The sequence below is a fragment of the Podarcis erhardii genome, assembly GCF_964252035.2.
Source record: "Podarcis erhardii genome assembly, chromosome: 5".
Taxonomy (NCBI): domain Eukaryota; kingdom Metazoa; phylum Chordata; class Lepidosauria; order Squamata; family Lacertidae; genus Podarcis; species Podarcis erhardii.
The window spans coordinates 95,411,824-95,435,848 of NC_138509.1; the positions used below are offsets into that span (position 1 = coordinate 95,411,824).

Genomic DNA, 24,025 nt, shown 5'->3' on the forward strand with positions numbered 1-24,025 from the left:
TCGAGGAACGGGGGGCAGACCAGCTGCCGCCGCATCGGCCTTTTGACTGCGGCATAGACCTCCAGCCCGGAGCGCCCTTACCAGTGAGTCGCTTATTCTCTAACAGAGCCAGAGCGCGAGGCTTTGCAAGACTTCTTGCGCAAGAACCTGGAGCGTGGGTTCATTAGGCCTTCCACCTTGCCTACCGCGGCACCAGTGCTCTTTGTTAAGAAGAAATGTGGGGAACTCCGCCCTTGCCATGATTACCGAGCCCTGAACAAAATTACCATCCCAGACCGGTACCCCTTGCCCCTTATCTCGGAGTTGCTGGAGCGGGTGCAAGGGGCACAGGTGTTCACCAAGCTGGACCTCCGGGGGGCCTACAACTTGATTCGGATCCGAGCCGGGGATGAGTGGAAGACAGCGTTTGGGATCTGGTACGGGCAGTTCGAATACTTGGTTATGCCTTTCGGTTTGTGCAACGCGCCTGCTGTGTTCCAACGCTACATCAACCACGTGTTCCAGGACTTGTTAGACAAATACGTGGTGGTGTACTTGGATGACATACTGGTTTACTCCCGTGACCCGGCTCGCCATGAGGGACATGTCCGGACCGTGCTGCAGCGCTTGCGTGAGCACCGTTTGTACGCAAAGCTCAGCAAGTGCGAGTTCCATCAGCGGACTGTGGACTTCCTTGGACACCGGCTCTCTCCAGATGGGGTGCAGATGGACCCTGGGAAGGTGGCAGCGGTTTGAGAATGGGCGGCACCCCGGAACCGCAAGGACCTACAGCGTTTCCTGGGGTTCGCCAACTACTACCGGACCTTCATCGCAGATTATGCTCATCGCACCACCCCGTTGACCCGGCTACTGCGCCCAAAGATGCCGTTTTCCTGGGACAAGGAGGCAGAGGAGGCGTTTCAGGGGTTGAAGGCCTGCTTCCAGAGGGCGCCAATCTTACAACATCCTGACCCCTCTCGACCCTTCGTGGTGGAGACCGATGCCTCCAGTACGGCTCTCGGTGCCGTCTTGTCTCAACAGAGTGGACCTGAAGCGCCACTCTTACCCTGTGCCTTCTATTCCCGCCAGCTCCTACCAGCGGAGCGTAACTATACTGTGTGGGAGCGGGAACTACTGGCCATCAAGGTGGCCTTTGAGGTCTGGCGCCACCATCTTGAGGGGGCACGACATCCGGTGGAGGTGAGAACCGACCACCGGAACCTGGAGTACCTCCAGACCACCCGCAAGCTGAACCAAAGACAGATCCGGTGGACGTTTTTCTTTTCCCGGTTCCAGTTCCGGATCCGCTACATCCCTAGCTCTCAGAACCAGAAGGCGGATGCCCTGTCCCGGAAACCTGAAGACAACGCAGACACGGTACAGCAAGCAGATCCCACCACGATCCTACCTCCAGCTGCATTCCTGGCCACCCAGGAGGCGGAGCCACTGCAGGCTCGGGTGCGGGAACAGCAGCGGGTCGACGCTTGGGCCCAGGAATGACTCCGGGAGCTGGCTGAAGGGTCCAGCCCACAGTATCCGGGGCTGGTCCTGCATCAGGGCCTTCTGCTGCACCACGGTCGTCTGTACATCCCGCCAGGGCCACTGCGGCTGGAGGTTCTCCGGATGGCCCATGATGCCCCAGCAGCGGGGCACTTTGGACGGTATCGGACCACCCATCTGGTAAGTCGCGAGTTTTGGTGGCCCCACCTGAAGGCTGACGTGGCTCGCTACGTTGCTGGTTGTGATGTCTGCCGGCGCGCCAAGGGCCCTACCGGGCGACCCCCCGGCCTACTTCAGCCATTGCCAGTTCCACCACGCCCTTGGCACACGGTTTCGTTGGACTTTGTAGTGGACTTACCCCCGTCTCGTGGCTGTACCTGCCTTCTAGTTTTCTCCGACCATTTCACCAAGATGGTGCACTGCGCCCCCTGCCCATCTGTACCCACAGCCAAGGAAACCGCTCAGCTGTACCTTCAGCATGTTTTCCGCCTGCATGGCCTACCTGAGCGCGTGGTGTCCGACCGGGGCGTTCAGTTCACATCCCGGTTCTGGCGAGCATTACACCAGACCCTCGGGACAGAGGTCTGCCTCTCGTCAGCCTACCACCCACAGACCGATGGCCAGACGGAACGGGCGAACGCGGTGCTGGAGCAGTACCTCCGGTGTTACTGCAGCTACCAGCAGGATGACTGGGTCGACCACCTGGCATTGGCGGAGTTCGCCTACAACAACGCGGTGAATGCGTCCACCCAGAAGACCCCGTTCCAGGCCAGTTACGGTTATCATCCACGGCTGTTTCCAGAGGTGCTGCCGGCATCCGCGGTCACGGCGGTGACGGAGTGGCTTCAAGAGCTCCAGTCCCAGCAACAGCTTTTGGTGGAGCAACTGCACCAGGCCAAGGAAGCATACAAAGCCCAGGCCGACCGCCACTGCCAGGTGGGGCCGGAACTTCGCGTCGGTGACCTGGTTTGGCTCTCCACTCGCCACCTCCACCCCTCTCGACCTTCGCGGAAGTTGGACGCCCGCTTCACCGGCCCGTTTCCTATCGTGGACCAAGTCTCTCCTGTGGCATTCCGTCTCCGGTTGCCCGCAACCCTGAAGGTTCACCCGGTCTTCCACAGGTCCCTTCTGAGTCCGGTGGCCCCACCCGACGAGTTCCACCCGAACCGTCCCCGACCGCACCCAGTGTTGGTTCAGGGAGAGCCTGAGTACGAGGTGGAACGCATCCTGGACTCCCGATACCGCAGGGGAAAGCTGCAGTATCTCATTGACTGGAAGGGGTACGGACCGGAGGACCGTTCCTGGGAACCAGCGGCCAACGTCCACGCACCTGCCTGCCTCCGAGAGTTCCATGCGACGTACCCTGGCAAGCTGGGTCCGGACCCTCGGTTGAGGGGGGGCCTGGGAGGGGGGATGGTGTGATGGCCTGGGATTCCGATTCAGAGGATGAACCAGAGGAATCCCAGCCTGCACAGGAGTCCCCGCCTCCAGGGCCGGCTGAACTGGGGCAAGGCCTAGATGCTGAAGAGCCTGCACCTGTGGCAGAGCACCGGGAGCTGGCCCCAGGTGAAACCCTTCTGGCCCCAGAGGGGCTTGAGGACTCAGTGGCTACAGGTGAGCCTCCTCCAGGGCCCAGTAACCCTTCGGCCTCTCCTGATCTGCAGAGGCTTAGGGCAGAGAGGCAAAGGGAACTGGTTGCTCCCAGGAGGAGTGCTCGCCTTAAGGCCAGAGGAGGCGGGGCTCCTGGGGGCCGGGACCGCCCCTGGCCTTAGAAGAGGATAAAGGCCCAGTCAGCCCGGCCCCAGGTTGCGGGAGCAACGTCGTTGTTGGCTTTGGACCTTCCTGTGTTCCTGATCCCTGCTCGGCCTCCTGTTCCTGACCATCTGGTGCTCCTGTTCCCTGCTCGGCCTCCTGTTCCTGACCATCTGGTGTTCCTGTACCCTGCTCGGCCTCCTGTTCCAGCGTTCCTGTTCCCCGCCCGGCTCTCCGCCTCGGACCTCGCCCCTCTTCGTGTGGACTCAGACTACGCTCACGGTACCTCTCCCCCGGGTCCAGCACAGGGACAGAGAAACACATTACAGCATGGGTAGGCAAACTAAGGCCCAGGGGCTGGATCCGGCCCAATTGCCTTCTAAATCTGGCCCACGGACAGTCTGCGAATCAGCGTGTTTTTACATGAGTAGAATGTGTCTTTTTATTTAAAATGCATCTCTGGGTTATTTCTGGGTTATAGGAATTTGTTCTTTTTCCCCTACCCCCCCCCCAAAAAAAATATAGTTCAACCCCCAACAAGCTCTGAGGGAAGGTGGACCAGACCCTGCTGATAAAGTTTGCTGACCCCTGCATTACAGAGAAGGAAAAGGGGGTTCATCTGATGTCTTACCTCCCCATGGCTCCAACATCATGAGGGAACCTGTCATAGTAGCATCTGGTCACGTCCAGGGCCACAGGCTGCCTGGCTCCACCCACGCTATGCCATAGTGTAATTCCCTTCCTGAGAAAATTATTTTGTTCACCTTTGCTCATTTATGTGGGCTGTAGATGACTTGTTCTGAAGGCCATTGTTCCATTTCTAGCCTGTCTTTCCTCCAAAGAGTCCCAACTTGTGGACCTAGTTTCATTACTCTCTCTTTTATATTCATGGTAAGAAATTGATTAGGCTGTAAAATAGCCCTTATCTCAGATTCGATTTAAACTTCATCTCACTTCTCCAACACTCTATGCTCTATCATAATGGAATCCAGAATGCTGAGTGGGAAATGTAAGGCCCCTGGGAGACTTCTCTGAATCAGCAGGAATGAAAATGACTACTCACAGCATGAATGAAGGTTCCTATAAATTTTAGGGAGAAATCGATGGCTTTTATCAGCTTCTGGAACTGTTCATCCTCAAGAGCAAACCGGTGCCCAAAAGCCACAGCACATATCACGTTGGAGACTGAATTAGTGATGGGCAAGGAGGGGTCAAGTGGCTGTCCTGCAAAATAACATTATACTAATGTGAGTTCAGCTGCTCCTGTTCATACTGAGAGTGGGATTTCATGGTGGCCAAGAGAAACTGCTGGAATCTCCATTAGGAACCAAGAAAACATATCACATTCCTTTCTAAAATGGACAGAGCATATATACACTGTACACAAATATATCTTCATACGCCAGCTCAGCACCATCACCCCTCATCACATACCATTTGAACGTGCAAAAACCTCCACGAGCTCATGGGCCTCCTCTGCTATTTGCTGCTCCATGCCTTTCTTCCCCAGTCCCAGCTTCCGCATAGTAACTACACCAAAGCGTCTCTGTTGCCTCCAGGTGTGACCATTTGAAAATATATTACCTAAGGAAAATCAGTGAGAAATTCTTCCTTACAGAAATTAATGTTACAATTAAGTTACCAGCCAAGAAGAAACTTTGTTTACTGAAGTTCATGCCCTTGAATGTGCAAGCTATTCAGTATCTCTCAGGCAAACAATTACAAGACCATGCAAAGTCTGCCTCAGTGCATTTTACGAGTATCTCAGCAGAAAGAGCGGAGAGTTCAAGCCTCATCCAGCGCTGAGGGCCAGGGCAGTCAATGCATTGCAGCTGCAACAGGAGACAAGCTTCTACCTGCAGTTCAATCTAACCACAGTGTAGTACAATTCTGACTTCCATAAAGCACTTGTTAGAGTAGACTAATGGAAATTAATAGACCCAAATTAGCCATGCCTATTAATTTCAGTGGGACTTCTCTGATAAGAACTGGCACTGCATAGAACCCCTATTTCCTGTTCAGTACAACAATAATAGAAAACCTTTGTTCTCTTTTTCCAGACAGCCACTCAAATGTTTTCTTCAGGGAAAGTACCAGCAGAAATTCTCATTCTTCACTACTTACCTTTTCCTTTTGCTATAGCCATAAGGAAAGGAGTCTGTGGTCGGTCTTCAAATTCTTCAGAGTGGTCAATGAGCGCTTCTTTCACTGCTTGGAATCCAGAAAGTATTATGAAGGGTTGATATCCTGCCCAAAGGGTGTAAATGTTTCCATATTGTTTTGCTATCTATCATTTGGGTCAAAAGAGAGAAGAAGAATGCTATGTTCAGCTAGTTATTTCAACTTAATATATGAGCTTCAGCCTTCCTCACCTCTTAAGCATCTCACTATACTCTCTTCTCTTGCCAGCATCTCCTTTTCTTTCTTTCGTTCCTTCCTTCATTCCAACCCATTTGTTTTACTCCCTCCTGCCCGTGTTTTCTCTGCATGGGATCAGAGTGGCAGAGAGGCACTTCATAGTCTCCAGCCATCTGGTGACAGGCAACTAGATGAGCCAACCATTGCCAAAGGCTTCTTCATCATCACCATAAAAACATTTTGTAAAGGGATGTGGAAACTGGAGCCCACCAAATAGTGTTGGACTGCAATTCCCATCATCCCTGACCATTGGCCATGCTGGTTGTGGCAGATGGGCATTGTAGTCTGGAGGGCATCAAGTTGGTATAAGCTTGGCTAGAGCACTGGGTCAGGTTTATGACCCATGGTGGGTCACAACAGCAGAGGTGTAGCAAGGTCAGGTGGTACCTGGTGCAGAATTTCTTTTGTCATCCCCGCACACTGAAATTTTTGGAGAAGCCTTTTTTTAGGCAGGGTAGTCCAAAGTTGTTGAGCCACCATACAAATATGTGGTAATGAATTAAGAAGAGGATGGAATTAAGTGGTAAGCAATTAAGAAATACCTGTCTGAGTAATTTAGCTTATAATGTATTAAACAAGCAAACAAACAAATTATATATTGTCTCTTGTCTTCCCTGGTTACATACGAGCTACAAAAGTCCCATGGCTTTCCTGGAAATAGATAATGATCTGCTACACTGCCAAGTGAACTTGGTGACCATCCATCTGTTGGAAGAGAAGTGCATGGCATTCTGGGCCATGTTGCATCACACATGGGAAGAGTGGGAGGACAAGCTCCAGAGTATATTGCAATAAACTATTTCATCAGCTCAGCAGACCAACACAGCTACCTATCTGTAATCAGCTCAGCTGTTTGTTTTGTGTGGTGTCTTTCAGATTTAAGCGTCCTTCATCCTGCAGATACAAACAATTTTTTGCATTTTCTCTATGAGAAGTGTTGACTAGTAAGTGGTAGCAGGATCAGCCTGTGCACCCTTCCTGTCTCAGTGCCATTAGTCTCACAGCTGCAGCTGGTGCTTTCAAATGACTCTCTGATGCTGATTTCACAGACCTGGCCTTTTGCTCTTGCTGGGAGTATTACCTGGAGATTAGCATTTACTGCAGAGATGCAATTTGCTGTATTAGTCTTTGAATTGCTTTATTATTATTATTTTTAGGTGTTTGTATTTCCAATGAAGAAGATGAAGACTTTTCCAGGCTTAATGTCTTGAAAAGCATATGCAGGTCTGTATCTGTTGAAGTGTTGCCATGAATGAATGCAGAGTGATCTTTGTGCTCACTCTTTTTAAAATGTATTTTCTTATGTGTTTGTGGTCAGTGCTGTGGGGTTGTTTTTTTTTAATATAATGTTCATATACACCAGGAGTGATAGCTCTAGAAGATTTGAAAGAATGGAGGGAAAGATTTTTCATGTTAATTCTCTGCTTGGTTATAAACATACGCCAAGGAAGCACATAACATGTAACAGTATACACTGTGCCATATGAAGAGGGGGGCAGAGGGGGCAGCTCGCCCCGGGTGCCACCCTGGGGGGGTGTCAAGATGGGCCACTGCCTCCCCCCGGCTGTGGAGCAGTGAAGGGCACGCAAACAGTCAGTATGGGTGCCACTTGCGGCATCCATATGAGCTGCCGCTCGCGCACGGTGTCCATACGAGCTGCCGTGCATGCGTAGTCTGATAGGGCTGCCGGGCTGTTCACTCCACCCCTTGGCGTACCACCCTAGGTGATGAAGAGGGTTCCTCCACCACTGAGTATACAACAACTTACCTTTTCAATTGTGATACAGAAAAAATAAAGCTGGTTGGTTTTTGCTTCCCAACTCCCGGGGGGCGTGGCGCACCAGCCAGGTGAGAGAGGCAGGGAGCATAACACCCCCTGGATTGCTCTCCTGTACTATTTTAGATATGTGGTTTATATACTTACGTATGTGTGTTTGCCTTGTTCAATTATCAACATTTATTCTATTTTTTAGACCTTGGAATTCCTATAACAATTGGTAATTTCTGAATGCACATTTTCAACTTTTGTGTGGTTTTATACTAATGCCCTTGTACGTAAAACAGCAGCAGTGCCTGGAATGAACAAATTCAGATTACCTAGTACACTGAATTTATTAAAAAAATATATGTTTATTTTGTATAATTTTTCATTTATTAAATTTTTATTTAGCCACTTTTTCTTGACCTTACTACACATGAAAGTAGTTTATAAAAATTCTGTGTGACCTGAATATGAATGACGCTTCTCTCGTAATGGAACATTGGGGGAATTTTAATTAAATTCAGTTTCAGTAAATGTAGGGGTTTCATCACATTTTATTCTGTGCTTGGTTGTGGCCATGACATTTACTGTTTTAACCCTTACTATTGTTTAAGCTGAAATATCATAGTTGTTAAGGGAAATAGATAAAACAATTGTTCATATTAGACTGAGTTAGAAATAAGTACCTTAATGAAAGTATCATCACGAAGCTTCACCCCAATCCGCCACACGCCTCCAATGAGAGGAAGCTGGAGAGGTCCAGGAGGATAGTGCCTATTTGACCAGAGCTGTTTCAGGAAGTGCAGAATCAGAAGAACCACCAGTAGAACAATAAAAAATGCCCCTATTTCCATCCTTCTCTTGCTTTCAGTTTCTCCTGGATACTTTTTAGGATTCCTGGTTAAGTTCAACACTCTTTCTCTAAGGAGATCTTGCTTTCCTCAGAGATATCAACATTTCTCTCTCTTTATATACTCTCTTATTAAAAAGGAATAAGTGTTCTGACACCATGTCCAAGTAGCCCTGGAATGTGATCCCAAGTCATGTGCTACAGTCAAAAACTATAATCATTTTTCATGTGTCACTCAGATGATTGGAAGTCTGATTAATATGAATTGCAATTAGAATTAGAATTAACACATGCTATTAAGGTAAGGCGGGGAATATGCAGGAGACACGGAAGGTATTTGTAGAATGTGTGTTGCTAAAACAGAAAGGGGTCAAACTATCACAAGAGGTGTTGAAATTTTGGGAGGTTGGATAGTTACAATGGAAAGTTCTTGGGGGTAGGGTGCACATTTTTATTCTTATTTATTTATTATCACTTTGTCAAAAATTATTATTATTATTATTATTATTATTATTATTATTACTGTTATTAAGTCAGTAGTACAAATGAGAAAAGCTTACTAGCAGCACTTCACATAGATGGAGGTAGTTTTTCCAAGGCCTTTACTTCTGAGTGTCTGGCTGATATATCTAGCTATGCTATCAAAACCTTCATTGATCCCTGGCAAAGGGACTTCTGACCATAACACATATGCTTGACTCATGCCCTTTCTGGTTCATTAAGTTCAAGTGAGGACCAATACAACATTTCTGCAGCATTAAACTATGGAATTTGCTCCCAGAAGATGTAGTGATTCTAATCAACTTGGATGGCTCAGAAAGAGAATCAGATAGGTTCATGGAGGGTAAAGCTATCAGTGGGTACAAACCACAAGGGCTGTGTTCTGCCTACGCTGTGGCTATGGATATCACTTTCTGGAAATTGTGAGGAGAGTGCTGCTGCATTCAGTTTCCTGTTTGGAGGCTTCCCACAGACATCTGGAGGACTAGACAGGGCCTTTCTTGCCTGGTCCAGCAGAGTTCCTCTTATGCCTTTGTACTTTTATTAAGAAACAGCAAAAATAAATGTGCAAGCAACTGACACCTTCACATGGCCAACAGCATGCTGCCATCTGGTTTGAATATTGTGAGATGGGTTTTACACTAAAAGGGAAAAAGTGTCTGTTTAAAGCAATGACAGAAGTTTGAGTAAAGTAGGAGTAGAGGGATACTGAGAGGAAAATGGTGCTTTTAAACAAAGTCAGAGGTTTGCATTGCAACGGGGAATAGCACAGAGTTTATAAGGATGGGGATGTGTTGTAGTCCCAAGTAAAGGCTCTTGATTGAGTTCTTTCACTCCTTCTGGCAGCTGGAAGCTGAATGTTCTCAGCAGGCTGGTCAGGAAGATGAAGATTTCGATCTTTGCCAGCTGCATTCCCAAACAAATGCAAGCCCCTGAAGAGGAGACATGGGAAAGTCAGCAACTGAGTAATAATTTACATTTCAGTGTCAATTACTTCGCAGCTATAAAACATGCTATGCTGTATAATACTTTGGAGAACTAGACATAGTTAGGAAAGTGAAATAATCAATAGGAGGAGGAGGGGGGAGGAGGAGGAGGAGGAGGGGGGAGGAGGAGGAGGAGGAGGAGGAGAATTTATACCCCGCCCATCTGGCTGGGTTTCCCCAGCCACTCTGGGCAGCTTCCAACCAAATATTAAAAACATGATATAGCATTAAGCATTAAAAACTTCCCCAAAAAGGGCTTCCTTCAGATGTCTCCTAAAAGTATTATAGTTGCTTATTTCCTTGACATCTGCTGGGAGGGCGTTCCACCACTGCCGAGAAGGCCCTCTGCCTGGTTCCCTGTAACCTCACATCTTGCAGTGTGGGAACTGCAAGAAGGCCCTTGGAGCTGGACCTCAGTGTCCGGACTGAAGGATGGGGGTGAGGACGCTACTTCAGGTATACTGGGCCAAGACCCTTTAGGGCTTTAAAGGTCAGCACCAACACTCGGAAACAGAGTGGGAGCCAATGTAGGTCTTTCAGGACCAGTGTTATATGGTCTCGGCGGCCACTCCCAGTCACCAGTCTGGCTGTCGCATTCTGGATTAATTGCAGTTTCCGAGTCACCTTCAAATGTAGCTCCATGTAGAGTGCATTGCAGTAGTCCAAGGGGGAGATAACTAGAGCATGCACCACTCTGGTGAGACAGTCTGTGGGCTGGTAGGGTCCAGGGAGTCCTCCACACCCACCCGCCCCCTGTCCCCCAAGAACAGTACTTCTGTCTTGTCACGGTTCAACCTCAATCAGAAGTGGGATAGTTTAACTGCAGGCTCATAGTTTCATAGCAGGCTAAATTACATTCCATGAAAAGAGGTGGGGGAGCTTTAGCCTTGTCACCTGAAAAGAAGTTGGATGGCATCCAGCAGTGACGTATGACAGGGAGCAACAGCACCCTCTTGCTGGCAGTGTTACCTCTCTCAGGGACAGGGCAATGGGGTGGCAAGTATGAAGACGTCCAGATTGCTAGTGATGGGGGCCCCATAAGGGTTTGGGTACCTGTGAGTCCAAAATCAGCCACCCAGAAATTCCCTAAATTATCAACATCCTTGCCCCATCCTGCTGACCAGCAGTGCCACTTCTGCCAAGGGGATATTGCATTCATTCTGCCCTACTCTCTTGCTTCTGCTGATGTCATTTCCTTGAAGCAAACCAATAAGCATGTCTATAGACCACAACTCAGCTTGGACTTTTGCATTCACCTGCACCAAATGGCAGATATTCACCTCTGTCCACAAATTGTCCATTCTTTTCCAAGAAATGATTCGGGTTGAAATCTGCAGGAGTCTCCCATCGTGTTGGATCAAGAAGAACAGAGCGCAGATCAAGAAGAATGGCAGTCCCCTGCAAATAAGAAAGAATTAACTTTGAATGCATTCGGATCAACACATTCCAGGATTCTCCCTCACTCTCCCAGGACAAATCTTTGCAGAGTTCAAACTGAATTGAAACTCAGGGTTTTGGGGGGACAGGTGGGTATTTAACAGTGGCCATATTCATCCTCAACTTTTTCTCTATTTAAAAAAATATTTCTATACAAGCAGAAACACAGCAGGGCCTCCCCCAACACCTGTTTCAGAAAGGCCTCGCTGAGACCTTTGGCCACTGCATGCTCCTCTGAGGTGCCACATGGCCCCAGGAATAGCACTAGTGAAACATGTCTGCAGGTGGAACTCCTGTTTTAAGACTACACAGGAAGTTCCTGCATGGCTGGGGGCATCTCTGAATATGCAACCTACTCATAGACTCTTGGGATACAGGCGTGCAGTTGTATCACTCTTCTTTACCTTGGGAAAGAGAAAAACACGCATCTTCACATCCTTTGTACATTGCCTAGGAGCCCCCATAAATAAGGCATATTTAAAGCGCTGCATTTCATGAATCACAGCATTGGTGTAGGGCAGTTTCTTCTTATCTTGATAGCAGATTGTGTGAGAAGAACCTAAAGCATTTTCTATCTCCTTGTGGACTTTATCTGAAGAAAATTACGAAAACAAAAGTTTTATTTTGAATATATAAACTTCATTCTCCCCCCAGTTCTTGGCATGGACAGTGTTAAAGGGCTAGAGCGGTAGCCAGAAGATCAAATGGAAAACAGATAATCCAAAGTTTGTTTTGTTTAAAGGGAACTGCATAACAAGGAAGATAAGAGCCTCACCAATTGTTGGGGTGGATCTACACGGGGGGGGGGGGTACTGGGACCACTATAAATAAGTCAATAATTAAATCGTTATAACAAAAGAAAAGAAAAAGCTATGTAAAAATTGCATAGAATTTTCTTTTAGTGTCTGGTGCCATCTGGTGTTGCATATTTATAACGCATTGAAAACTTTTCTGTCTAATGTAGCTGAGTTATTGGCAGTGGCGTAGGGAGGGGAGAGGGGGCGCACCGCTCCGGGTACCATCTTGAAGGGGGCGATATTTGGCACGGGGCCCCTCACCCCACGACTCCCAAGCCAACGCCGGCACAAGTGGCAAAGCATCGGCAAGCACCGTCCCCCTGCCTGCCTTAAAGGCTCCCGTCCTTAAAGGCTCCTGTGGGGGTGTAGCTGCAGCTTTTGGCCCCCCCCCCCGCCATCACGTCCAGAGCGTCTTTGCAGGGCTTGCCTGAGCATGTTGCTTTTGGTTTCCCCGCAGCCCTCATTTAAAAGCCTGCCGCGAGCAGCCCAAAGTCTTTACTGCTTTTGTTGTGGGATTCAATGAGCTGTAAATCATCCGGTGAGTTTTACTTGGCAAACTGGGGGGGAAACCCTGGGAGTTTTCTTCTTTTGACTTTGCGCTCCAGTACTCAAGGGGTGGTGATGGAAATGAATTGCTGAGAGGAGAATCGCATTGTTCTGTTCTTTGTTTTTTTTTTTTAACTCTGGGGGAGTGCGGTTTGCCACCCAATTTTGTTTTGCTTTTTTCCCTCTGGAAGGGTGTTCCAATGATTTCCTGCATTTACTCCCGAGTAAGCAAACTTTGGATACAACCCAGTAAGTTTTGCTAATAGGAGAGGAAAATACATATTCCCCCACAATGCAGTTTTAGCAGTTTCTGTTGTGTCTCTAGACTCATCCTCTCCTGTTGTCGTCTTCTGCTTATTTTTTTAAGCACCAACCACTTGTCTTCTGAACACTCTGCACTCCCTTCATCACTGAGTTGCCCTTTTGAGTTAATTCTCTAGTTCTGTGATGGCATGTGTGCATGTGACAAGAAGAGCATCGTACATGTTTCCATGCTACATTCACACATTATGCTTTCTGCTGTTTAATTCATGCATGACTTTCAAACTAAGATTGAATGGTGCTTTTTTCCATTGCCAGATGAGAAGGACACTTTTCAGAAAGCTTTTCACTGTGACTCCAGAAACCCTTTATGGAGAGTGGATTTGGCCCCTATTGGATCTGATGTGATATTATAGATTGCTGAGAGAGAGAGAGAGAAGATGGTGGTCCAGGCCTCTGTCCACCCCCCCCCCCCCAGATACACAGAAATAATTTTAAAGCCAGTAGCACATGTGAAAGGGATCTAGGTCACAAGTTCAACATGAGTCAACAGTACGATGCAGCAGCAAAAAAGACCAATGCTATTCTAGGCTGCATCAGCAGAAGTATTGTTGTTCTTCTTGTTGTTAATTGAATTTATATACCACCCTATAACTGGGTGTCTCAGGGTAGTTCATGGAATAAGAAGTATAGGGAAGTCGTAGTCCTAGATCAGACCACACTTGGAGTTCTGTGTGCAGTTCTGGGTACCCCAGTTTAAAAAGGAAATTGACAAATTGGAACGTGTGCAGAGGAAGGCAACCAAGTTGATCAAGGGTCTAGAAACCAAGCCTTATAAGGAACAGTTGAGGGAGCTGGGTAAGTTTAGCCTAGAGAAGAGGAGAGGAGAGATGGTAGCCATCTTCAAATACTTTAAGGGCCATCACATGGAAGACGGAGCAAGCTTGTTTTCTCCTGCTTCAGAGGGTAGGACTCGAACCCATGGTTTCACGTTACAAGAAAAGAGATTCCACTAAACATCAGGAAGAACTTTCTGACAGCAAGAGATGTTAGACAGTGGAACAGTCCCCCCCCCCCCCAGGAGTTGGTGGGCTCTCCTTCCTTGGAGGTTTTTGAGCAGAGGCTGGATGTCCATCTGTCATGGATGCTTTAGTTGAGATTCTTGCATTGCAGGGGTTGGACTAGATGACCCTACGGTCTAGTCTGTGGCTGAGGCATTGCTTTTGGTAACATAGGGAGCTGCCTCATGCCTAGGGGTGTCCCGCTTTCTTGGGAGGGGGGGTTGGCTCTCATTGACAGATTTCCATTTCAATGTTGGTGGGGTTGACAAAAAAAATCTCTGCACCGGGTACCTCCTGACCTTGCTATGCCTCTGGTTCTTGGTATGGCATGAGAATGTTCTCTCAACGTCCAAAGCATTCAGAGAGAAAGGAAGAAGTAACCCTGAATTTCATGTTGTTGATACATTATAAAAACATTATAAAAACTGAATGTGCTTCATAAAAAAGAATGAACCTGGTAACGTGAAAGACAGAAGGGGATATATATGGTCCTGGCTGAATATTGGGAGGGGGTATATTAAGGATAACATTTTAAAGTTTCACAGGCATAAGGTTCACTATTTCTCCAGTACTTAGTAGGGATAGTGTTAAGGGGGCAGGAAGCAGGAAGTAGCAGGAAGATTCTGTCTGGGAAAATGGATATTTTCAAGCTTTGTCAAGACAAATTCAGTGGTACCTCGGGTTAAGTACTTAATTCGTTCAGGAGGTCCGTTCTTAACCTGAAACTGTTCTTAACCTGAAGCACCACTTTAGCTAATGGGGCCTCCTGCTGCGGCTGCGCCGCCGGAGCATGATTTCTGTTCTCATCCTGAAGCAAAGTTCTATTTCTGGGTTAGTGGAGTCTGTAACCTGAAGCATATGTAACCTGAAGCGTATGTAACCCAAGGTACCACTGTAAGTTGTATTGGAGGCAATATGACTTGAAACTATGATTGATGATTATATGGTTAGATAAAGGAAGAATAGTTCCTAGGTCGGTATAGTTAAAGCCATGGTTTTTCCAGTAGTGATGTATGAAAGTGAGAGCTGGACCATAAAGAAGGCTGATCGCCGAAGAATTGATGCTTTTGTTTTTTGTTTTTTGTTTTATAAATATTTATTAGAGTTTCCAAATTAATACAAAAAACAAAAAACAGAAATACACAAAAAATGACAAAAATACAAAGATACAAAATTAAAAAACAGTTAAAACAAATATAATTTCCATTACTTATTTCCATTAACTTGTTTCCCAGACCTCCTCTCACCTCCCCCTTTTGTATTCCAGTTCAAATTCTTAACTCAGCAAATACTTATTATAACTTATTATAACTTGTTATAACTTATTGCTCAACCGTTACATTACAGCTGGTAACCACTTAATTTCTGTCCAACATCCCTCTAATGTCCATTGATTTTGCAATGCCGCTGCAAATAGTCTTTAAATTTCTTCCAGTCTTCTTCCGCTGACTCTTTTCCCTGGTCTCGGATTCTGCCGGTCATTTCTGCTAGTCCCATATAGTCTATCACCTTCATCTGCCATTCTTCCAGAGTGTTGGAATCCGAGCCTAGTCAGAGGGATGTGCCACTCTCCCGGCACCGGCTGAATTCCTCGCTGACCTCCCCCCTGCGACTCCTGGCAGGAAAACAGGCAAGGTCTGTAACAGGCGATCCTTCCCAGACGTGAGAAGAACACACCACTCCTTCACTCTCCTCCCTGCTATCCCCAGGGAGGGGAAAGAGACAGACAGAAATGTATTTACATGCTTTTATTTCTGTCTTTTGCAGCAGTACAGAGAAACATGTCTGCACTCTCTTTACATCAACAGCAGAGAGGATAAAAACTCCTCCCATGTACTTCCAGTACAGGTCAGATGACACACTGAGCTAACATCCGGTGCTCAGTACGGTGAATGGACTGCCCCTTTCTTCCCATGGCAACAGTCATAAACATCCACATCTTGTTTGGCTTTCCAGCCACCTGCAGCTGAAGAAGCTGCTGCTCACTGCTGCATTGCTCCTTTTTGGTAACATCCTCCCCCAAAAGAATCAATGCGTGCTGCGAGCAAAGCGTGATCCAGAGAAGAAAACAAACAGTTGCTATACATATAACATTCCCCTGTTGTTCCAGTTCCACCCTTGGAACTCCCCGCCACTGGTTTCTCCAGTGTACCTCTCTGGTTGTGTGACTTCCAAGGAATGAGTGCATCTGCATTACTTTGGCTAGCAACTCTCTGTTGTGCCTTTGTCTCTGACTTAGACACAGCTTCAACCTGTCCTCGGTTGTTTACAACAGCAACACATGCAATAGCTAAGTTGGCAAACTCTTTTGAATACCTCTTGGGTGATACACCCTTCGTAACTCTCTCAGACCTACGTATGAGGTGCTGTTCTTCTCTGCTTTCTGGTTCAGCCTCTGGACTCTTTGGAGAACCAGTGCCAATTGTAAACAGTGGCTCGTCCTCTACCTGTGAGGGTCTAGCCATTATGTGAGATTTCCTCTCAATGACTGTGTCAACTGAGCTCTTTGAGCTACTACTGTCATCATCAGTATCACTGTAATCAATAAAATCATCATCATCATCCGAATCATCTCCTGTGGAAAATGTGTGCACAATCACTCTCTCCTGTTCAGGAGCACTCTCTAGAAATTTTGTGAGAATCACCTGACCAGATTCAGACAAAATTACTCTGTAGAGACCCTTTTCATACCCCACAAAAATGCCTCTGGCATTCTTTACTCCACCTGGAACTTCTGTCCTCACATGAGACCCAAAAACCTTGAAATGGGCAACAGAAGGTTTTCTATGGAACAGTTTCTCAAAAGGAGAACTTCCCAACTCTTTTGAAACCTTTCTCAACCACGTATACGTATATGACAATAGCGACTCCGCCCAGTACTCATGTGGCAGATGTGAACTAAGCAATTGCGCCTGCATTCCCTTTTGCAATTCTTTGTTCACCCTTACACAGACACCTTTCTTCCACGCTTCTGCGGAAGCAGCAATCTTGTGTCTTATCCCTTTCTTCTGCAGGAACTCCTGAAAATCCTGTAAAAGAAATATTGGCTTCTCATCTGTAAAAAGTCAATCAATGTTAGCATCATGCATATTTTTAACCTTCTCACAAAACTCTTTAAACCTTTCTAAGGCTTCTTGTGGTTTCTCCAAAACATAAATCCAGACAAAATTTGAGAAAGAATCCACACACACAAGGTAAAATTTTGCATTGCCTCTAGATGGTGCTAGAGGCATCAGCATACACCCGCTGAAATGCCTTGTCGACCCTTGTGGTCACCTGCTTGGCGTCTTTCTTGGTCACACCTGCAGGAGAGATCATGTTAGAATCAGAAGAATTACATTTCATGTAATCACTTTGATCAAAAGTCAACAAATACAGTCCATCTTTCTCTTTGGCAGAAAGATACAACTCTCCATCTTTGTAGATCTTGCAGCTCTCAGCATCATAGGACAGTTTCAGTCCTTTCTTAGCAATCTGCGAAACGCTCAGCAGATTAAACTTCAACTCTGGAACCAAGTACACATTGTTTATTGTCAAGTTCAGACTTTCAAGATACACAGTCCCAATCCCAGTCGCTTCCAGCTCCTGACCGTTGGCCTGTTGCACAGCGAAGCTTTGCTTCTTAAATGTCGAAAATAGATCTCTGTGATGCGTCATGTGAACGGTGCAACCCGTGTCAATTATAAACGAGTTTCCCACCTCTGGCATGGTTCCTTTCGACATCAAAGCCTTTGCAGGCTTCGCCTGAGACTTGGTATGACTTTTGCCTGACGCCTCAGACTTCGCAGAGCTCCCCTTGGCTCCTTTTTGCTGACGTGGCTTCTTACAGTTCCTCTGAAGATGCCCAGCCTGTCCACAATTGTAACATCGGACAACGTTCAAAGCTACAGCATTCTCTCCAGTAGCAACAGCAGTGGGGGTGTTAGAACTCCGTTCCTCCCTCAGACGGAAATTGCGTTCCACCATCTGTTGGCGCAGATATTTCATTTCCGTCAGGTGCGCTTGAACATCTCCATCAGGCGCAAGCCTCAGATTGGTCAGCTTTTCAAAATACAGCAACGCTGAAGAACCAGCATCTCTCTGATGTGTCCTACGCAGCGTGTCCCAAATCTCTTGAGCGTATTCTTAATGTTGAATATGCACAAGTTGGGAATCTGAAACACACAGAATAATAGCCGTCCTGGCCTTCACATTCTGTGACTCCCAACCTCGCGTTGGTGCTGCAGGGATGGGGTTCTCAATCACCCCAAAAAGCCTCTGATTCTGCAGCAGGGCCTTCATCTTGACAGACCAAGATGAATAATTGTCATTAGTTGGGGGGGTGGATAAGGCAGGCCTCCCCCCTTCTTGGCATCCATTTTGAGTCCTTGCCTTAGCTCTCACTCTCAAGCCTGCTAAAATCCAATAGCTGGTTGTTTACGCTCTTGGCACCTGGCAGCTCTAACGCTGGCTGCTTTGGAAAGTTCCTTCCAAGAGCTCGTGAGATTCTAGCCAAAACAAACCGTTGTTTTTTGCCTCTCTCAGGCTCAGCCTCACAGTCCAGCCCCTTTGAGTAGTTTTCCACTACACTGACGGGCGTTGCTTAGCAACTGTGCATTCCTTTCTTGTACAGGAAACCTTATCAACCACAAGAATTTCTGGAATGCAAGCCTTCTCTCTCGGAGCTGTTTTTCCCAAACGCTGCTCCCGTGAACCAGAGAATAAATCAATCTGCGTTCACACTTTTAGCCCAAATTTTTCATACCTTGGGGCTCCGTGGCTTGGCTGTCACCTCGTCTGTTCAGCTTCTGGCTGCACGCAGACGTTATCTTCTTTCCGTGGGTGCAGAGGATGACAAACAAACTATCAACCTCTCATTGCAGACGTCCATGGAGCGAAGAAACCATCGGCTCTGCTACCATTGTTGGAATCCGAGCCTAGTCAGAGGGATGTGCCACTCTCCAGGCACCAGCTGAATTCCTCGCTGACCTCCCCCCTGCGACTCCCGGCAGGAAAACAGGCAAGGTCTGTAACAGGCGATCCTTCCCAGACATGAGAAGAACACACCACTCCTTCACTCTCCTCCCTGCTATCCCCAGGGAGGGGAAAGAGACAGACAGAAATGTATTTACATGCTTTTATTTCTGTCTTTTGCAGCAGTACAGAGAAACATGTCTGCACTCTCTTTACATCAACAGCAGAGAGGATAAAAACTCCTCCCATGTACTTCCAGTACAGGTCAGATGACACACTGAGCTAACATCCGGTGCTCAGTACGGTGAATGGACTGCCCCTTTCTTCCCATGGTAACAGTCATAAACATCCACATCTTGTTTAGCTTTCCAGCGACCTGCAGCTGAAGAAGCTGCTGCTCGCTGCTGCATTGCTCCTTTTTGGTAACAGGTAAATCTTGTGTCTTCCAATACTTCGCGATGAGTATTCTTGCTGCTGTTGTTGCATACATAAAAAAAGTTCTATCTTTCTTTAGCACCAATTGGCCAACCATGCCCAGAAGAAAGGCCTCTGGTTTCTTAAGGAAGGTATATTTAAATACCTTTTTCAGTTCATTATAGATCATTTCCCAGAAAGCCTGAATCTTTGGGCACGTCCACCAAAGGTGAAAGAATGTACCTTCAGTCTCTTTACATTTCCAGCATTTGTTATCGGGCAAGTGATAAATGTGTGCAAGCTTGACTGGGGTTATGTACCAACTATATATCATTTTCATTATATTCTCTCTTCATAGAATCATAGAATCATAGAATCATAGAGTTGGAAGAGACCACAAGGGCCATCGAGTCCAACCCCCTGCCAAGCAGGAAACACCATCAGAGCACTCCTGACATATGGTTGTCAAGCCTCTGCTTAAAGACCTCCAAAGAAGGAGACTCCACCACACTCCTTGGCAGCAAATTCCACTGTCGAACAGCTCTTACTGTCAGGAAGTTCTTCCTAATGTTTAGGTGGAATCTTCTTTCTTGTAGTTTGGAACCATTGCTCCGTGTCCGCTTCTCTGGAGCAGCAGAAAACAACCTTTCTCCCTCCTCTATGTGACATCCTTTTATATATTTGAACATGGCTATCATATCACCCCTTAACCTCCTCTTCTCCAGGCTAAACATGCCCAGCTCCCTTAGCCGTTCTTCATAAGGCATCGTTTCCAGGCCTTTGACCATTTTGGTTGCCCTCCTCTGGACACGTTCCAGTTTGTCAGTGTCCTTCTTGAACTGTGGTGCCCAGAACTGGACACAGTACTCCAGGTGAGGTCTGACCAGAGCAGAATACAGTGGCACTATTACTTCCCTTGATCTAGATGCTATACTCCTATTGATGCAGCCCAGAATTGCATTGGCTTTTTTAGCTGCCGCTTCACACTGTTGGCTCATGTCAAGTTTGTGGTCAACCAAGACTCCTAGATCCTTTTCACATGTACTGCTCTCAAGCCAGGTGTCACCCATCTTGTATTTGTGCCTCTCATTTTTTTTGCCCAAGTGCAATACTTTACATTTCTCCCTATTAAAATTCATCTTGTTTGTTTTGGCCCAGTTCTCTAATCTGTCAAGGTTGTTTTGAAGTGTGATCCTGTCCTCTGGGGTGTTAGCCACCCCTCCCAGTTTGGTGTCATCTGCAAATTTGATCAGGATGCCCTTGAGTCCATCATCCAAGTCGTTGATAAAGATGTTGAATAAGACCGGGCCCAAGACAGAACCCTGTGGCACCCCACTAGTCACTCTTCTCCAGGATGAAGGCATTTCAAACCGGTGGTCCATAACTGTTCCCAGTCAGCAAACATAATATTATGTCCAACATCCTGTGCCCATTTAATCATAGCAGACTTCACCGTTTCATCCTGGGTGTTCCATTTCAGCAGCAAGTTATACATCTTTGACAAAATCTTAGTTTTGTGTTCTAACAATTCTGTTTCTAATTTTGATTTTTCCACCTGGAATCCTATTTTGAATTGATGCTTTTGAATTCTGGTGCTGGAGGAGACTCTTGAGAGTCCCATGGACTGCAAGAAGATCAAACGTATCCATTCTTAAGGCAATCAGCCCTGAGTGCTCACTGGAAGGACAGATCGTGAAGCTGAGGCTCCAATACTTTGGCCACCTCATGAGAAGAGAAGACTCCCTGGAAGAGACCCTGATGTTGGGAAAGATAGAGGGCACAAAGAGAAGGGGACAACAGAGGACATGAGTCTGACCAAACTGCGGGAGGCAGTGGAAGACAGGAGTGCCTGGTGTGCTCTGGTCCATGGGGTCACAAAGAGTCGGACATGACTAAACGACTAAACAACAACAAAGGAAGAATAACTCTACTTAAATAACTGGGAAAATGTTATAGTTAAATGAAAATCTAAGCAGGAATTTAAATATGCACAGCCAGTGGAAATTGAGGAAAGGATGGAAAAGTAACAGAAATGAGGAAAAGGTATATTATAGTTTCTTTTCTCTCGTTCCTTTGCTGCTAACATCTTGAACGGGGAGTGGGAGATAATCAACTTTTACATTTGTTGTAAATTTGAATTAATTTGCTGTCGATTTCTTAAAATTTCTGGAAAATCCATAACAATTAATTGACACAAGAATTACAGTCCACTCTAGAGATCAAAGGAAGCCGTGCACAGGTCTCCCTCTCTCACCTTGGATATCTGGATGACTTGCCAGGAGGAGAAGCGCCCATTTCAGAGAACTGGTGGCTGTGTCTGTCCCTGCTACAAAGAGCCCGGAAATACTAAAAGCCATGTTTTCTTCATCATAGGTGGACTCTGGGTTGTTTTTGCTCTGATTTTGAAAACGGGGAAAGTGTCATGTCATTTACATGCATTACAATCTGTCCTTCAGCACTTATTTTATCTTACTTCCCCTGCTCCTATTAGCATACCACCAACACATGCTTCCTGAGGGGTGAGGTGTCTTCTTACACTGCCTGAGGAGAAATAGGAAGGTGCCACCTCCACTGCCCTGCTGTCACTGCCACCTCCCTTACTTTGGTCACACAGCAGTGCCACAATGTGGTAACAACAACAGTGAGGACAGTGGGATCTTGCAAGCTTTTGGTGAAATCTTGCAGGAAGCTGCCACCGCGCCACTTCTCCACTAGTGGCTGGCTAGGATGCCTCCTGTTGGCATTCCACTGCCCAAGGCAGCTGCCTCAGACTGCCTCATGGGTGGGCCGGCCCTGTTCTTTATAGCTGGTTGTGACAAGAGACCCATGCACACATTCTTGTGTACACAGCGGTAGCTGCTGGTGCTGCATTTGAGAATCTGTGGGTTGGGGTAATAATCCAGCACTGGCAGGGGATGAGGGATCCAAAAGAATCTCTCTGGCAGCAGGTATTCAAAATGTGCATTACTTACCACTAAACATATTTAACCATTCTTTAGTCAGATTTGAGTGTTCAAAGATTGTTCCAGTAATGTAAGAAGAAAAAATATTTTGACCTTTCTAGTGTAGGAATAAATGAGGCAGGAGTTTGAAGTCACATTTAGTTTAGGAACATTTTCTTTAGGATTTCTTTCGCCCCCTGCTGATGAAAGTGAGGAGTGATTTTTCCTCTTGCTATGCATTGTAATGTGTAATGAAACATCTGCCACAAGACACTTGGTGAGTTGGCCATTCATACTATTTGGGTATTCTTACTGTTTGGGCACCACAAGCAACATTTCAGTGGTGAGTGTGCTCCCATGAGGTATAACAGGGGTATTCAAACGCTTTTGCCCACTTCCCTGTTGGATCGATCAACTGATCTCCAGTGCCCACTACCCTAATAAAAAACATAATTCAGAATAGTGGTTTGCACAACTCACTAAGAAAAATAATAATCCAATAAATTTTGGGGAAACTCCTCAATGTCCCTCTTCATTGCCGTGGTGAAGGGGCTTGAATAACCTCCACAAGCTGATGGGCCTCCTCTGCTATTTGGTGCCCCATGCCTTTCTTCCCCAGTCCCAGCTTCCGCATAGTAACTACACCAAAGCGTCTCTGTTGCCTCCAGGTGTGACCATTTGAAAATATATTACCTATGGAAAATCAGTGAGAAATTCTTCCTTACAGAAATTAATGTTACAGTTAAGTTACCAGCCAAGAAGAAACTTTGTTTACTGAAGTTCATGCCCTTGAATGTGCAAGCTATTCAGTATCTCAAGATTATATTTACAAGATGATGTGGAGTCTGTCTCTGTGTATTTTGCAGGTATCTCTGCAATATAGGCCAGCATTATTTGCTTGACACATGCCTAACAGAATCTCACTTTCTATTTCTATTTCTTCTACTTATACTTATACTAGCAAGGTCCCTAGACCATTGTGTAACAGACAGTGGGCATTTAACTTTCCAGACTCAAAGTATGTCTTCTGGCAGCCATGAGGGGGCATACCATCCATTTGTACTGTCCTGCTATTAACCCCCATACTATGGGAATATAGTTTAAAAGTACCAGAACATCTGAAAATATCAAAAATATTAATTTGGACAACAACTTCAGACCAAAAGGAATATATCAGTGGACATACATGTACTACATGCTTCAGTGAGGCCCTTGCAGCATCACAACCCCAGCATCTACCTGCCTGAGATGATGGCTTCCTGTACACCCATTTGGGTTGACCAATCTGCATTTATAATCCGTTCTGTATAGATCCTCGAGCGATTTCCCATTGTTAAGGTTGTACAGAACATTTTAATTTCCTATTCCACAACTCTCTACATTTTTAAACATCTGCTTTACAGAAATCCAAAGAGCATTTATAAATAGCAGTTATAGATGTAGCTTTCTGAGAAGTTCTGGAAAGTCCCTCCAACAATTTAGGAGATGCCAAAGTGCTCAAATCAGACACCAGCAGATGTTGCCTTTCTAGATATTGCAATTCAGCATTTGCCGGTAAATGATGTTTAAACCTCAATGTAGGAAATGACCAAAATTCTCCACTTGAACCTATCTGCTGATCTAATATATACCTAAATCCCACATATCAACCCACTTTTTTCCAGAACAGAGACTGACTTTCCATCTTCAAATCTGTATTGCCCCATCAAATTAATCTGCCATGAGCATATGGGCCAAATTATAACTGATGAGACAATACATGCCATGTCTTTGCAGTTGCTAAAATTGTAGGTGGGATAAGGTGGTATTTCTCTTTTCTCCAAAACTGCCCATCTTAAGAGAAGTGCTAAGAAGTCTTCTATGAAA

General features: G+C 46.3%; 2 protein-coding genes and 1 long non-coding RNA gene across 3 annotated transcripts in view; 1 reads left to right on the forward strand and 2 right to left on the reverse strand.

Moving 5' to 3' along the window:
- The window catches only part of LOC309342208 (cytochrome P450 2J2-like), a 45,340-nt gene extending 36,977 nt beyond the window's left edge, over positions 1-8,363 (reverse strand). The window contains exons 1-4 of the mRNA XM_081862602.1: positions 8,098-8,363; positions 5,356-5,518; positions 4,666-4,815; positions 4,295-4,455 (exon numbers count right to left, since the gene is read on the reverse strand). Coding sequence (XP_081718728.1) covers positions 4,295-4,455; positions 4,666-4,815; positions 5,356-5,518; positions 8,098-8,265 — 642 coding nt within the window. The 5' untranslated portion in view covers positions 8,266-8,363. The remainder of the gene's footprint in view (positions 1-4,294; positions 4,456-4,665; positions 4,816-5,355; positions 5,519-8,097) is intronic.
- LOC309342399 overlaps positions 1-24,025 on the forward strand; it is a 157,119-nt gene that overhangs the window by 127,028 nt on the left and 6,066 nt on the right. The gene's annotated exons all lie outside the window — the stretch shown is intronic.
- The window catches only part of LOC309342310 (cytochrome P450 2D4-like), a 187,347-nt gene continuing 172,531 nt past the window's right edge, over positions 9,210-24,025 (reverse strand). The window contains exons 2-5 of the mRNA XM_081862839.1: positions 21,472-21,613; positions 11,590-11,777; positions 11,005-11,146; positions 9,210-9,694 (exon numbers count right to left, since the gene is read on the reverse strand). Coding sequence (XP_081718965.1) covers positions 9,501-9,694; positions 11,005-11,146; positions 11,590-11,777; positions 21,472-21,613 — 666 coding nt within the window. The 3' untranslated portion in view covers positions 9,210-9,500. The remainder of the gene's footprint in view (positions 9,695-11,004; positions 11,147-11,589; positions 11,778-21,471; positions 21,614-24,025) is intronic.